General features: G+C 28.8%; 4 protein-coding genes across 11 annotated transcripts in view; 2 read left to right on the top strand and 2 right to left on the bottom strand.

Moving 5' to 3' along the window:
- Nucleotides 1-2397: 2397 nt before the first annotated feature.
- LOC111681008 (transcription factor TFIIIB component B'' homolog) lies at nt 2398-6505 on the bottom strand. The gene is made up of 2 exons (XM_023442726.2): nt 4735-6505; nt 2398-4178 (listed from the first exon to the last, which is right to left on the bottom strand). Exons 1-2 carry the CDS (start codon nt 6373-6375, stop codon nt 2973-2975), a joined length of 2847 nt encoding a protein of 948 aa, XP_023298494.2. The 5' UTR covers nt 6376-6505; the 3' UTR covers nt 2398-2972.
- Nucleotides 6506-7125: 620 nt separating this feature from the next.
- On the top strand, nt 7126-9620 carry LOC111681010 (stAR-related lipid transfer protein 7, mitochondrial). Of its 2 annotated transcripts, XM_023442730.2 has the most exons (3): nt 7126-8801; nt 8866-9017; nt 9094-9620. In XM_023442730.2, the coding sequence occupies exon 1, from the start codon at nt 7453-7455 to the stop codon at nt 8692-8694; it is 1242 nt and encodes a 413-aa protein (XP_023298498.1). In that variant the 5' UTR covers nt 7126-7452; the 3' UTR covers nt 8695-8801; nt 8866-9017; nt 9094-9620. The 2 variants fall into 2 exon arrangements, with proteins under 2 accessions (XP_023298498.1, XP_023298497.1); XM_023442729.2 differs by having other exon boundaries at nt 8866-9620.
- A 1798-nt stretch (nt 9621-11418) lies between these two features.
- Nucleotides 11419-13449, bottom strand: LOC111681017 (inhibitor of growth protein 5). 7 transcript variants are annotated; one of them, XM_046953078.1, is made up of 5 exons: nt 13294-13449; nt 12697-13056; nt 12441-12622; nt 11738-11899; nt 11419-11662 (listed from the first exon to the last, which is right to left on the bottom strand). In XM_046953078.1, the coding sequence occupies exons 1-5, from the start codon at nt 13328-13330 to the stop codon at nt 11561-11563; spliced, it is 843 nt and encodes a 280-aa protein (XP_046809034.1). In that variant the 5' UTR covers nt 13331-13449; the 3' UTR covers nt 11419-11560. The 7 variants fall into 7 exon arrangements, with proteins under 7 accessions (XP_046809034.1, XP_046809038.1, XP_046809055.1 ...); XM_046953082.1 differs by having other exon boundaries at nt 11738-11896; XM_046953099.1 differs by having other exon boundaries at nt 11738-11896; nt 12480-12622.
- Nucleotides 13450-14355: 906 nt separating this feature from the next.
- Nucleotides 14356-14851, top strand: part of LOC111681020 (alkaline ceramidase) — a 10743-nt gene continuing 10247 nt past the window's right edge. The window contains exon 1 of the mRNA XM_046945081.1: nt 14356-14851. This exon is cut by the window's right edge and continues 263 nt beyond it. The gene's annotated coding sequence lies outside the window, so the exon portion shown is untranslated.

Genomic DNA, 14851 nt, shown 5'->3' with positions numbered 1-14851 from the left:
ATTTTGTAAAACTTGATTTTACGAGAATATTTCGAAAAAATTTTTTAATATTTCTTTTTATAGAAAATTTTCTATTTTTCTAGAAAGTTGTTAACAGGATTTTAAAAAAATTCGTGTCCTTCTTCGAATTTTTTTTTTTCAAAGACGTCACTTTTTATAGAAAAATTTCAAGAAATTCTTTTTATAAAATTTTTAAATTTTTTTTTTTTAATTTCCATTTGAGACACCTTTTAAGAAGCGCACAACAGACCTATGTGTATTTTTCTACATTTCTAACGAAGCGATTGTTTCTTACTACTCAGTTAAACTAGGCTTAACTTGTTGTTACATTAAACTCGGTACAGGTTTATGCGGAATTTAACCGATGACTGTGTTTTTCAGTTATGAATCTAAAATCAGTTAACTTTGTAAGTATTGAAAACTTTTGAAGGTGCGTTTCTTAGTACTTTACCTCATTATCACAAAGTCTGGTTATTTTATATTTTAAGGTTAAATTGACAGTTTTCATACAAAAAAAAAATATTATAATCGGCAGAATAACTTTCGGTTAAACGATAACTGGAGGTGGAGTTAACGGGGCTTAGTAAAACTAGACTTAACTTGCTGTTTTATTAGGACTTTAACTGATGATTGTATTTGTCAGTTTTTGATTTAAGATCAATTAACTTTTTTAGTATTGCCAACTTTTTAGCCCAAAACATTTTTTTTTTGATTATTTGAATTGTTAGCCGAGCTCATAAGCAAAATGCCAGGGTGTGCCACGTTGGTTTAAAGGGAATCCTTCAAGTCGACCTATATCTTCATATAGGAAGCTGGAAACCTTTAAACACTTAAGTTAAATTTGAGTTTTGAATGGTACTCTACCAGTAAATTTTAAGAGTTTTTATTATCTCCACCAGGGTATAAGCAGTTGAGGTTTAATGGTCTCCATTAGGGTTTAAACAGTTGAGTTTTAATGGTCTCCACTAGGGTATATACGTTTAAGTATTCTATGGTCTCCACTAATAAAACATAACCTCACTTGGGGTGATACGAAAGCACGAGGTTAATGTAGGCAACATATAACATTGAACAGTTATATGAGGTAATACACCACACCAGTGCGAGCGAGACGCAAAACTGTCGAAAGCCAGACAACAAACACAAGCCTGAACGCGTTTAAGAAATAATAGCGATGACGCGAGAGTTGTTCCCCAACTCAGACCTGAATTACGACCGTCAAAAACATAAACAATGAGCAGCTGTTTTTTGCAAACATTACTTTTGTAAAATGAAAATTTTTAGAAAAAATATAAATAAACATATAAAACAATTATAATAATACTGATATAACAAATCAGATAATTGCTATTAGCTTAAAATAATAAGTTTTTCTTCTTCCGACTTCATTATTTTATTGTTTTTGTGAATTGTATTTTCTCACTTATAAATTAGTTTAACACTCAGTTAAACTAAGATAATAAGGGCGGGTTTCTTACTCCTCAGTTAAACTAGGCTTAACTTGCTATTAGATTAAACTTGGAGCAAATTTAGGCGGAATTTAACCGATGATTGTGTTTTTCAGTTTTAGATTTAAGCTCAGTTAACTTTGTTAGTATTGCCAACTTTTCACTCAGAAACATAAACAAAGAACAGCTGTTTTTTTGCAAACAATATTTTTGTAAAATGGAAAATTTTGGAAAAATATAAAATAAACATTTAAAACAATAATAAATAAAACAAAACAAATAAGAAAATTGCAATTTACTTAAAATACTAAGTTTTTGTTCTTCCGAAATCATTGTTTTATTGTTTTTGTTAATAGTGTTTTCTCACTTATAACTTGAGTTTATTAGGCCAATTACACTCAGTTAAAGTAAGTTAATATGTAACTTTACTGATAACTGAAAAACATGAAACATTAATAAGCAATTTAACCAAAGAATAAAGATTATCTTTATCAGAAAAACTCGCCCTAAGTAACTTTACTGATTACTGAAACACAAAACACATCGATTGTTTTATTGTTTTTGTTAATAGTGTTTTCTTACTTACTACTTGAGTTTAATTGGCCAATTTCACTCAGTTAAATAAAGATAATAAGTAACTTTACTGATAGCTAAAGTTTAACCAAAGAATAAAGATTATCTTTATCAGAAAAACTCGCCCTAAGTAACTTTACTGATTACTGAAACACAAAACACATCGATTAAACTTGGTTTAATCAAAGAATATTGATAATCATTATCAGAAAAACTCACCCTCACGAAACTTTACTGATTACTGAAAAACACAAAACACATCGATTAAACTAGGTTTAAACAAAGAATGTAGATTATGTTTATCTGAAAAAAAACATCTCTAACTATACAATTGATGAAAACTTCATTGTTTTTATTACAATAGCAAAGCTTTAATTTTATTTTTTTTATTCTTATAAGTAAATAATGAAATGAAATTATTTATAACAAAGCAATAAATATAATTTAACAATTAACAAAAGGTTTGATCTATTAAGATTTTCTTTTTATATGGCCAATGTTTATAAAAGACAATAAAATGATAAAAGTAATATATCATTTTTATAAGGAAAGCAATACTTTTAAACTAAAGTATGTGAGTAAATGTCGAAAAAAGGAGGTTTCAATTCTCTATAGGAAAAAAAAACTAAACATTTATGATTTCGTAAAAAAAAATTTAAAATAAAAATATAAATTCCCTGCCAAAGTTTTTTTTTGAAAATTTGTTATAGAAAAATAACTTATTTTCGAATTAGTTTTAGTCAAATCAGCTTCAAGTATTAACAGAAAAGAAACCACCTTTTCAAAAAAGAAAAAAATAACAATTCAAAACAAAGAAGAAAAAAAAACTAATAATAATAGTACTACGAGTATATGTATGAGTCTATGAATATCTAATCAATGAATTTGTAAAAAGAAATGCTCTTAAAAGTAAATACCAAAACATTAAAAATGTACATAAAAAGAAAACTTTTAACTGATCACAGTTAAAATACACTGCACAATATTATCGGGTATATTTAAAGGTTCTTCACACAATTCACCCGTATTTTTATCCACCATATAGATTTCATTTAAAACTTTATCGGGGTCATCAGGATCTAAAGAGGAAACTAAAACTAATGAGCCTTCAGCTAATTCCGTTAGAATTGATTGTATATCTTCTTCATTTAATTCACGTTCGGATATCACAGATGAACAAGTATCATTGTTAATAATCTCTGGATCAGGATTTATCATTGGAGTTACAGTTGTTTCTGTTTCTGATTCTAATGAATTATTTTCATAGTTAATCTGATCTGGTAGTATTTGCGGCGGTGATGGTGGAGAAAGTGTTGAGGTTGGTGTTTGAGATCGAGTGGGGTTAGGTGATGGTAATGGTGTGGTTGTTGGTGGCGTTATAAAAGTAGCATCATCTTTGATTTTACTATAAACATTAACAGAGCCATCATCTAAGTTAACAAAAGTTCTATGTTCATATTTATTAATATCCGTTTCCGTTTCACAATAATTCTCCTCATAATTTGTGGCATACGTTACGGATGGTGTGTTATTTATATGTGCATTATATTGATCCACTTGTGAAGCGGCAGAATAATTGTTGGCAGTTATAGTTTCATAGGATGTATTGGCACCAACACCACCATATGGTACATCTACTGCATCTGAATCTAATAATTCATCAATTTCCGTTTGCAACTGTTTGGTGTCGTGATACTCTATGGGAACAGACGCTGGTGCTGAGTTAGATTCTTGTTTATTTTCGATTTTAATTATTTCTTCTTTTATTATAATAATTTCTTCTTTTTGTGTTTTATTGGGGGTTCGCCTTCGCCGTCGTATCACTTTATCCACTTTTAAGCTATCATTACTTTCTATTTCTCCATTGTTATTTTCAACTACTACATCTTCATTGTTCGGGGTAGTCTTTTTAGTTTTTGTATATGCTCTTTTTTGCTTGGGCTTTTGTTCGGTTTCATTTGGATTGATTGCCTGGCTATTTAGTTCTATGGGCTCTTGACCATTGGTGGTGTCATTCTGTTCGTTTTGTCCTGATTTCTCAAGTTTATCCTTAGTTTTTCGTACTCTTTTTGGTTTTTGTTCTTGTTCATTTTCATTTTGATAAATATCTTCGTTTAATAATACACGATTTGCTATGCTTTGTGTAAAAATTTTTCTCTAAAACGAAATTTAAAAGAAGGATTAAAATTGTTAAACTATAAATAATGGAAAAGATTTTTTAAATCTATCTATCTATCTATTTATCTATCTATCTATCTATCTATCTATCTATCTATCTATCTATCTATCTATCTATCTATCTATCTATCTATCTATCTATCTATCTATCTATCTATCTATCTATCTATCTATCTATGTATCTATCTATCTATCTATCTATCTATCTATCTATCTATCTATCTATATCTATGTATCTATCTATCTATCTATCTATCTATCTATCTATCTATCTATCTATCTATCTATCTATCTATCTATCTATCTATCTATGTATCTATGTATCTATGTATCTATGTATCTATGTATCTATGTATCTATCTATCTATCTATCTATCTATCTATCTATCTATCTATCTATCTATCTATCTATCTATCTATCTATCTATCTATCTATCTATCTATCTATCTATCTGTTTAACCTTTCACATATCTTTTTATCTTTACACATATCAACCTATTTCCACATTGATGTGCGTGTTTGAAAACTACTTACCTTTTTCGTTTCCTTTTTCTCCTTAGTAGCCTTAGCTTTCTTAGCCTGCTCTTCCCGCATCTTTTCCTCTTCATCGATTTGTTGTTTCAACGATTCCAGATCAAATTGTTTGGGATACAATAAAGCTTTATTAATAAGATTACAATTTTTACGCTCCTCCTTTTTGAATTTTAATTTCAAATCACGTCGTGTACGATTAGGAAATAAAGAGACCATTAGTGAAAAGTCGGTGCCAACATTCTGTAGACAACGATAGAATTTTATAGTTTCGGCGGGCAACCATTCCCGTGTACGTTTTTGCCTCGAATAGAAACCATTCATGCCGGTATTCTCATCTAGATATATCAAAGAAGAGTTGGCTAATACTTTACGTGCTTCCTGTTCGGCAGTGGTTTCAATAACTAATGATTTATCATCGAGTATAAGTTCTCCTTTGGCATTGAGTTTTAATTGTGGCACTGGTACAGCTTCACCCTCAGCAGAATTGTCTGTATCTTTTTCTAGTTTTTCAGCAAACGGTTTAACATCACTAGCTGAAGTTTCGGATTGTTCTAGTTTTACACTGGGATTGGGTTTTTGTTCCATTGGATTGGTGGCTGGATTATAATATATCAAATCAGACATTTTTATGGCAGACTTTTCTGGTACACCATTATGAAAGCGAGCCTCAAAATCTTTACGAGAATTCTGTTTGTTGTCCTCTGTTTTACGAGACTTGTGCGAGGAAGTGTTGGTGTCCGAAAATACCGAACAGCCAGATTCTGTACGTATGCGTCCCATGCTACTGTTTGTTATACCCGCAGGTAAATATTTATGTGGTGTATGATGATAGTGTGGATGTGATGTTAAAGAGGCAGAGTAATGTCTTTCACGTCTTGTTGGAGAAGGGTGCACAAAATCATTGTTAACATTGCTTCCAACAGGGTGATTGTCTTCATTTCCCGAGTTATGAGGAGAGGGAGAGGTACCTACAAAACTATTGCGCCTTTGGCCAAAATGTGGTGTAGGACGTATTCGTTGTCTGGTCAAATTTTTTGAAGGAGACATTGGGCAACCATTTAAAGATGGTGATTTTTCTAAATCCATTTGTAAAGCATTTTCTTCTATATCTGAATAGAACACATCATCTACTCCACTGTTGGAAGTATGACTTATAGCTCGTTGAAGTCCCACTTTTGGTGGACACTTAAAAGCTTCAGAATCATTTAATGTCTCTGGAGCTTCTTCGTGGGTTTTATTTAAATGCTCTTTTGGTTCGTTGTTGTTTGCAACAACTTCTGAAGCTTTTGTTATATTAACGTGTTCGTTGTCATTATCATTACCATTAGTCAGCTGCTCCGTATTCTGTGGTATTTCATTTGTTTGATTTTGCTCCGTATCTCTGATTAGGTTATTTTCATTTGCTGTCGTGTCCACTCTAACCTCTAATGGTTTCTCAATATTATTGGAAACTTCTACGTTCTTTTCCTTTGCACTTTCTTCAATTGTTGGAACATTCACTTGTTTTACAACTTCCTGCCCCTCATTTACATCACTTTCACTAGTTTTAACTGTTTTTACATCATTTGCTGACTTTGCTTTACGCTTGGAATTTAATAGTATATTTGCCACTGGCTTTATACGCGGTCTTCTCATAGCCATTTTTAAAGAATTTATTTTTCAGTTATCCATCAATTTCATTAATTATTTTGTAATTTAAACAATGTTCACGCAATTTGAACAGATATATTAACCAAAATAAAAACAACACAGACAACCACGAGACAGAATTGATTGGTTGCAGCTTTGTGGTAGTATTGGTAGTAATTTTTATTATCATACGTTTATTTCCAACTCTGACAGTGTAGAGTAATTTTGTTGATAATGCCAGATTGGGCAAATATGTAAATAATTTAAATACGTTAAAAAAACTTGTTTGGCTTTTATTATTTATCTGTGAAAATATTTTAAAAGCTATTATTATATGTATAAATAGATTTTGATAACTTTAATGTAAATTTAATATCATGTAAAAAATAAATATATTATTTCTTTTTGTTATACATATATAATTTTATAACGGTAATATTTAAACTTATATTATTAATAAGTGGCAACTCTTGTGGATTTTTTTGTTTGTTTACCTTTTTACCATTTTTGACAACTGAAGTGCACATGTACTTGCCAAGGCTGCCAGATAAATTAGGGAAAATATATATTTTTTTAAATCGGCAATAAATTAGTTATTAAGAAAACTTTATATCTTTAAAACTATGAAATTTTATTACCCCTCAATCAAACTTTTTAAAATTCATTCTGTACATATAAATACATTTATAACGTTATAATACTTTTGTATTTTTTTATAAAAACCGGGTAAAATTTGGCAAAAAGTGGATAAATCGGTAAATCTGGCAACATAGGTACTGGCACATTTTTCTGGGGTCATAAAAACTTCTTGTTGCTAATTTTTTAAAATTTTCCATAGTAAATTTATTAAAAAAAATAACATAAATACAAATTGTAAAGAAAAAGTAGCTTAAAATTAAAACTTATTAATTAAACAATAATTAAATATTCATTTTTTTAAAGCCGGTATAAACTTAACAAATGTTAAGGCGTGTAATGTTATGCAAGCTAATATAAAAATAACAAAAACTTTAAAATTTGCAAAAATGTATTAAGAATTTTAAAACACACATTCATTAATAAAACACAGTGAAGAAAAGAAAAGCGAAAATGGTATTTAATCGCATTATTTCGAATATAAAACACTCCTCGAATGCCACTTTAAAAGCCTGGTGCTATCAGTGCGAATCAATATTAGCCCAACGGTCGAGACGTTTACAACAACTATTTACATTTTATCATCGAGTTTATGGATCACATGGCTTAAAGCTGCTGATAAGATCCTATCATCGACAACTGCCACAATTCAAGGGAACAAATTTGGTTTTAAGTGCCGTTGGTGTGGTGGGCTGTCTAACGGGTAATGGCAACGGCTCGGGTTTCGATTGGAATACAGAACGTTTGAGTTTAGCAAATTTTGATACCTGCCATCATGATGTGGAGTTTATTAACACTATACATCGCAATAAATTATGCGAACGTTGTAAAGAGTACAATATGAAATATTGCTATTGTTTGGTGGGCAATAGCAAACGTAATGGTAAAAAAGCGCTTAATGGAACGACACACTTGTATATGGAGCGTAATGGTGTAGATGGCACAGCCGGCAAGGGTAATGCAATGATAGTTAGCGAAAGTGAACGAAATTGGGAGCCCTACTTTAGTAAAGATCATTTTCACATATGGCGTAGAGAAGAACGTACCGCCATGTATTCCTATAAGGTATATGCTAGCTTTAATGATATATCAGCATCTGATTTGATGCATGTACAAGTTGATTTGGATTATCGCAAACAATGGGATGACACAGCGGTAGCTTTGCACTTAATTGAGGAGGATCCTATGCCCGGCACCAATTCCCATCTAATCTATTGGGAAATGCAGTGGCCTAAGTTTTTCAATAATCGTGATTATGTCTATTGCCGGCGTTTTATATGTGATGACAAGCGAAAAGTAATGATGGTGGCCAATCGAGGTACACAACATCCTCAATATCCTCATGTTAGTGGCAAAGTACGTGTTACAGACTATTGGAGTTTTATGGTTATAAAACCCTATCGTAATTTTCAAGAGCCAGGTGTTCATTATATATTAACCTATTACGATGATCCCGGTTTACCTATACCACAAAGCATTAAATCGTGGGTAGCTCAAAAACAAATGCCGGATATATTACAAAAAATGTACTTTGCCACTAAGAATTATTCGTATAAAAAAGCCTTGGCCATGAAGGATGTTTTCAGTAGTTTTAGTATGTTAAATAATGAGTATGCAGCTAACAAATCCCGTGACAGTTGGTTGCAAAGATTCTGGCGTCCCAGATCCGATGAGAATCTAGAAAAAGGCGAATAAGGAAAGAATTTTATAAAGAGAAAGAGAGAGAGTTTTTGACAAGTTTCTATATATGTTATTAAAAACAGAGAGAGAGAGTCTTTCAATTGATAATTGTTTCAAATTAGGTAAATGCAGAAAAAAACTTTAATATTAAAATATTTATTTAAAAAAAAAACTTACTTCTTTTAGGTGCCTTTTTTAAAGCTCTTGAGTTAAGAAAATGGACTAAAGAACTAAAGCAGTTTTGAAGATGTGTCATTAAGCAAAAGTGTAAACAATAGAAAAGTTAAACATGCCAAAGCAAATAGAAAATATACAATTAGAAACTAATAGATAATTATGTGGGTATATTGTTAAAGTATTACTTACAATACATTATATATTATAAAAGAATTTCATTTCTTGTTTTTTATATAGAGAGTCCTTATTAAAAGACAATATAAATTCTAATACGGATTACACAATTGGCAGCATTTCTCTAAAGAAAATTGTACCACAACAATAGAACTGTTGCAACTAAAATGTACATTTAATATTGTATTTTAACTTCCGCAAAGGTTCTATTCTTTTCCTTTTACAGACTTTCTAATTTTTTAATTTTTTTTTTGGCAAAAACTCTATACTCGTTAATAGTTATAACAAAGTTCATTTTCATCATATATTCTCAAACAAAATATCAAATACATTACATAAATCTTAAACTAAAGACTAAATAACAAAAATTGTTTAAAAGTTTTTCTTTTTTTTCAAATTTTTCTTAATATACAATAGTGAAAAAAATTAAAGAAATCACTTAAAAAAAATTGTTAACATATTTCTTGGTTCTTCATTTACAAAAATTCTATATAAATGTCTTAAAAAATTGTTTTAATTATTACGTCTATAATACTCCCCTACATCCCAATAAAATGAAAATAAATTTTTCTTACAAAAAAAGTGATAAATTTCCTAGTTCTATTAACTTTTTATTATTTCGTGCAATATTTCTGCATTTTGTTTAATTTCTTTTATTTTTAAATGCATTTTTTTAAAATTATTGTATACAAAATTTATTTAAGTTTTATTAAAATTAAAAAAAAAAATTGAATAAAAATACATTTGAAAATTTATCAAATCATAAACAAAAAAAAGTTTGTTTTTGATCTCATTCTATCTATTCTATTGTACTATACTATGGAGAATATAAGAAAAATCAAATTAAGTAAATACATACATACATACATATATTATCAAAATTTTGAATTATGTAACAAAATAATAAAAAAAAAAATAATGAAGAAATAAAAAAAGATTTAATAAAACTCAAAAAATGTTTGTTTTATTAAAAATATTAGAAATATTTTGAATATAAATTCGATTAAAAAAATGCCCTAAAGCTTATATTTTGAAATTTATGTTTAAAATTTATAAAAAATTTTCAAATAGTACGGTTTTAGAAGTTCTTCAAATATAATTTCGAACATATTAACAAGTCGGCTGTGCCGAATCTTATATACCCTTCTCCATGGCATGGTAAAAAAATCGGTACCAAAAAGTTCTTTTTTACTTACGCTTCGGTCTCAATATGATAAATTTCATGGTTTACTATTCTATATTATAGAAAATTCAAAAAAGAGCTTTTTGAAAAACGAAAAAGCACCAAAAAGTACCCTTTTATGGGTTCTCACCTAATTCCGAATCTACATACTTAATTTTATATTTCTAGATTCAATATTATAGAAAATTTTAAAAAGTACCTTTTAAAAAAAAAAGTACCAAATAGTTCACTTTTCCGGTTCTCACCTAATTCCGACTCTATATACTTAATTTCATGTTTCTAGGATCAATATATAGCAAGTACCTTTTGCAGAGCGAAAAAGTACCAAAAAATTACCATTGATGTGTTCTCGTCTAATCCAGGTTCTACATACTTAATTTAATATTTCTATGTTCAATATTGTAGAAAATTCAAAAAGTACCTTTTGAAAAACGAAAAAGTTTTATGGGTTTTCATCCAATTACGAATCTACATACTTAATTTCATGTTTCTAGGTTCAATATTATAGAAATTAAAAAAGTACCTTTTGTAGAACGAAAATGTACCAAAAGGTTTCCTTTTATGGATTCGCACCTGTTCAATATTATAGAAAATTCAAAAAGTACCTTTAAAAAATCGAAAAAGTACCAAAAAGTTCCCTTTTATGGCTTCTAACTTAAGCCAGACTCCATATACTTCATTTCATGTTTCTAGCCAATAACAACACCCTAGTGCTGCTCTCGCTCTGCTACTCTTGCTCTGCTGCTCTCACTTGGCTTTGTTTTTTTATAAAGAAGAGTACAATAACAAAATTTACCGTATGATTATGTATTTTGTTTTTGTTTTTTGCAATTTCTGTCTGAGCATGAATAATAAATTTTTTATGAAATTTTCAGAGGTTGTCTGGAATTTTTGCTCATATCTCCGTTATTTATGAACCGATTTTGCTGATTTTAAATAGCAATCATCCCAAAGGCATGTTGAACAAAATTCTTGAAGATTCAGATCTCGCCGATATCTGTGGTGCTCTAAAAATTGATTTCAATAAACATAAAGAGAGACGGACATGGCTTAATCGACTACGCTATAGGTACATGCAGAATATATACACTTTATAGGGTCGGATAATAATATAGAAATTACAAACGGAATGACAAACTTATATATAACCATCTTACGAAGGTGAAGGGTATACAAAGCAAAGTTTAATTAAAACATGTTCTTATTAATAAAAATTCGTTTCTTTCTTGCTATATAACTAAAGTATATTTTTAGAAAAACAGTATTTATAATTAAACTTACATGCTATAGAAAAAATATATATATTCAACTATAAAATAAATATAAAACATAAACAAGTTACACAAGTTACTTCTTCTTTCGATCTTGTGTACATTTTGGGCAAAACCATTTGCCTTTGGGTTTGGTAGTAAGGCCAACACAAGCAAAATGAAACCATTCTATGGGACACTAAATAAAACAAAATTTCCAAAAGATTTTCAATAACAAAAATAATTTTAGAAAATGTTAGAAAAAAAAACTTACATCAGGATTATCACATCCTATCATTTCACCATATGAAACTTGATGACATAAACAGTAAGTAGGTTCATTAGGATCGACTGGCATATCTAAGACATCACTGGGATGTGTGGCTGAAGTAAGACATGATTCTTTTTCCGAATCGTCTAAATCGACATTTTTCTGCTTTGGAAGATAAAAGAAAATACTTAAATTAAGGTTTTTTCATAGAAAAATGTAAATGAAATAAAGAAAAATTCATGCAAGTTTATTTGTGAGTATGATATTAATGAAGTAATGAGTGAAGTGAAGAAATTTATAATTAAAATTAAGCAAAAGTGTAACAGGCAAAACATGTTGATTTTAAAAATATTGAAAAAAAGTAAATTTTAATGCTTTTGCTGTTAAGGAGAAGAAATCCATCTATCTACCTTTTCCAGTATATTTTCTTGTTTAATTTTGTTTTATGGAAATCGCGAAAAATTACTTAAATTCTACAAAAAAAACAGCAAACCGTTTGAGAATTTGAATAAAATTTTTAACAATTTCCTCTGCAAATTTTTTGTTATTAAAAAACTTATGCAAAATCTACAGCTACATATTTTATAAAAATAACCAAAACACAAAATCTAAACCAAACCACTAAAAGAAAAACAACCAAATTGTATTAATAAAAAAATGCATATAGGAAAAAAATGTATGTAAAATGATATAATGAGATGATTACCTTTTGACCCCCCTTGCGAGTTTCTTTTTCTTGATTTACCTTCTGCTTTTTCTTTTTACCACCTTGACCGCCAGCAGCGGTTGCCGCAGCTACAGCACTATTATTGGCCTCATCATCTGAGGATGTGTTACGTTTCTTTTTACCCGTAGCCTTGCCAGAATCCTTCGTTTTCTTACGTCCCTCTAGCGCAACACAACATAGAAGTATACAAAATTAATAACAAACAATCAAATAATCTAATTAAATCATTACTTACTTTTAACTTGTGCTTCCTCTGATTTACCTCTAGTCGACGACGCCTTCTCCTGTATTTCACCCTCGAAACGGGCTAGATCATTATCTAAGCGTCTAATTTGTTTGTCCACCAGTTCATAAGTTTGTATGGCTAATTGTACCTTATCATCACTGTATTCCTTGGCTTTGCCAAACAACTGTTGTATATCGGTTAAACGTTCTCGTCTCTCCTCATCTGTCATGGTAATACTATTATCGGCTAATTTACGCATAAACTCCTTAGCATGACTATCAATACTTTTCATGGCAGTTTGTGCTCTGTCGTCCAATTTGCGCATAAGTTTAAAATTCCTTTCTAACTCAGTGGGTAAGGACTCTAATCCTATATTGGATAAGACTTTAGTAGTAGAACGTTGTATATTTGTTGGTTGATATCATTAATACAATTATTTTTTTTATTTGTTGGATTGGATGTGTGTGTATGGACATGGAGTGTTTTCATTTTGTTTTGTGGGAAAGTGAAAAAATTATTGTTTTTGTTGGTGAGTATATGCATTTTGTGTAAATGGATGATGGAAAGGTGTCAAGTAGTATTAATTAACTTTGTTTTCATACTTACCATCTAGGTAATTTTCCAAATATATTGCAGATGACATTTTTTCGTATTATTCTATGTTATAATTATTAATATTTATAAAATTTTCTTATAATATAAATTACTATTTGCAAACTGTTGAAAAAAAAATGTAGAATGCAACAAAAACCCAAGCTGACTAATAGTAACGACGTTGGCGGCAGTCAGTAAATTTTTTAACGCCGTCTAAGAAGTTTTCATATGTGTTAGCTTTATGTCATGTCGAGTCGACAACAATTTGTGAAAGGCATACGTTTTTTTTAAGGTTACCAGATTTCATTTATAAAATATAAGCAATAATTTTTTGCTTTACTTAGCCTTATGTAAAAATTATAAAAAAATTTATAAATTAATAAACAAATTTATTATTTATTAATTATTGAATAAATTTATAGTTTCTATTAACACTTTTCGATAACTCTTTAATAAAAAAATCAATAAATTTCATATTTTTAGAGAAAATCTTTAGATTAATTTTGCATTTATTATTATTTTTATTAAGAAAAAAGTTCTTAATTTCGAAAATTTTAATTATTTTTTTGTTAACATAGATAAATTCAATTAATTTGTGAAATTTTTTATATAATTATTCTAATCTGATCACAGTGCTAGTAAATCTGGTGGAATATGGCAATATTGCTAAACATATGTCATTGCCTAAAAGAGAACAATGTAAGTAAACAAATATACATATATCCGTTTCCATAAACACTTCCTGTTAATATTTAATAATTAAAAAACTACTTTAAACAACTAAAATATTAAAAAAGCTAAGGAAATATTAAAAAACAATTACTATTTTTTTAAATTCTAATTAAAAAACTTTTAAAACATTAACATTTTAATTCATAATATACTAAATGCAATTTTTTAATACTCTCTGTTTACAAAATTTCTCACGCTCTGATTTTACTCATTTTTTTTGTTATCAATTTTTTTATGTTTATTTACTCTCAAATAAAACGATGACAATTGTGTGTATGAATCGATTTTAGTAACACATGCATGTACTACAACAACAAAAAATATGTAGAAAAACAAAAACACAATTTAGTCGAACGTAAAATTTCAATAAAAGCAGATGTCTGCTATATAGAATTGCTTACAAAACGGTGGCAATTGCAATTGTTTAGTGTGGCAAACAACAAATTAATATTCCTATGTTGTGTTAAAGTGTTTTAGAAATTCATACATATTTATTTAAATAGAAAATTTTTAATTAAGTGTATTAGATTTTATTGTGATTATTAGCCATATCAATTATTTGCTTAAATTATAACATTTAATGCAAATTACATAAGTAAAAAAAAGAACTAAAACAACAAAGAAATTGGTTTTTGTAAAATCCAACTAAATAGAAGAAGCAAAAAAAAAGGAACGGAAAAGACATAACCTCGACCACAAAAATAAAATAAATTTAATTGCAAATAAAAATAAATAGAATAAAGCAGTGATAGACAAAAAATAAGCAAAGAATAATAACAATAATAAATTTATGCAATTAAAATATTAATATTAAAATATTCTAGTTGTATTGTAGTGT

This window comes from Lucilia cuprina, chromosome 2, assembly GCF_022045245.1.
Source record: "Lucilia cuprina isolate Lc7/37 chromosome 2, ASM2204524v1, whole genome shotgun sequence".
Taxonomy (NCBI): Eukaryota; Metazoa; Arthropoda; class Insecta; order Diptera; family Calliphoridae; genus Lucilia; species Lucilia cuprina.
Note: the sequence above shows the minus strand (reverse complement) of the source record. Positions and strands in the feature narration are given on the sequence as shown.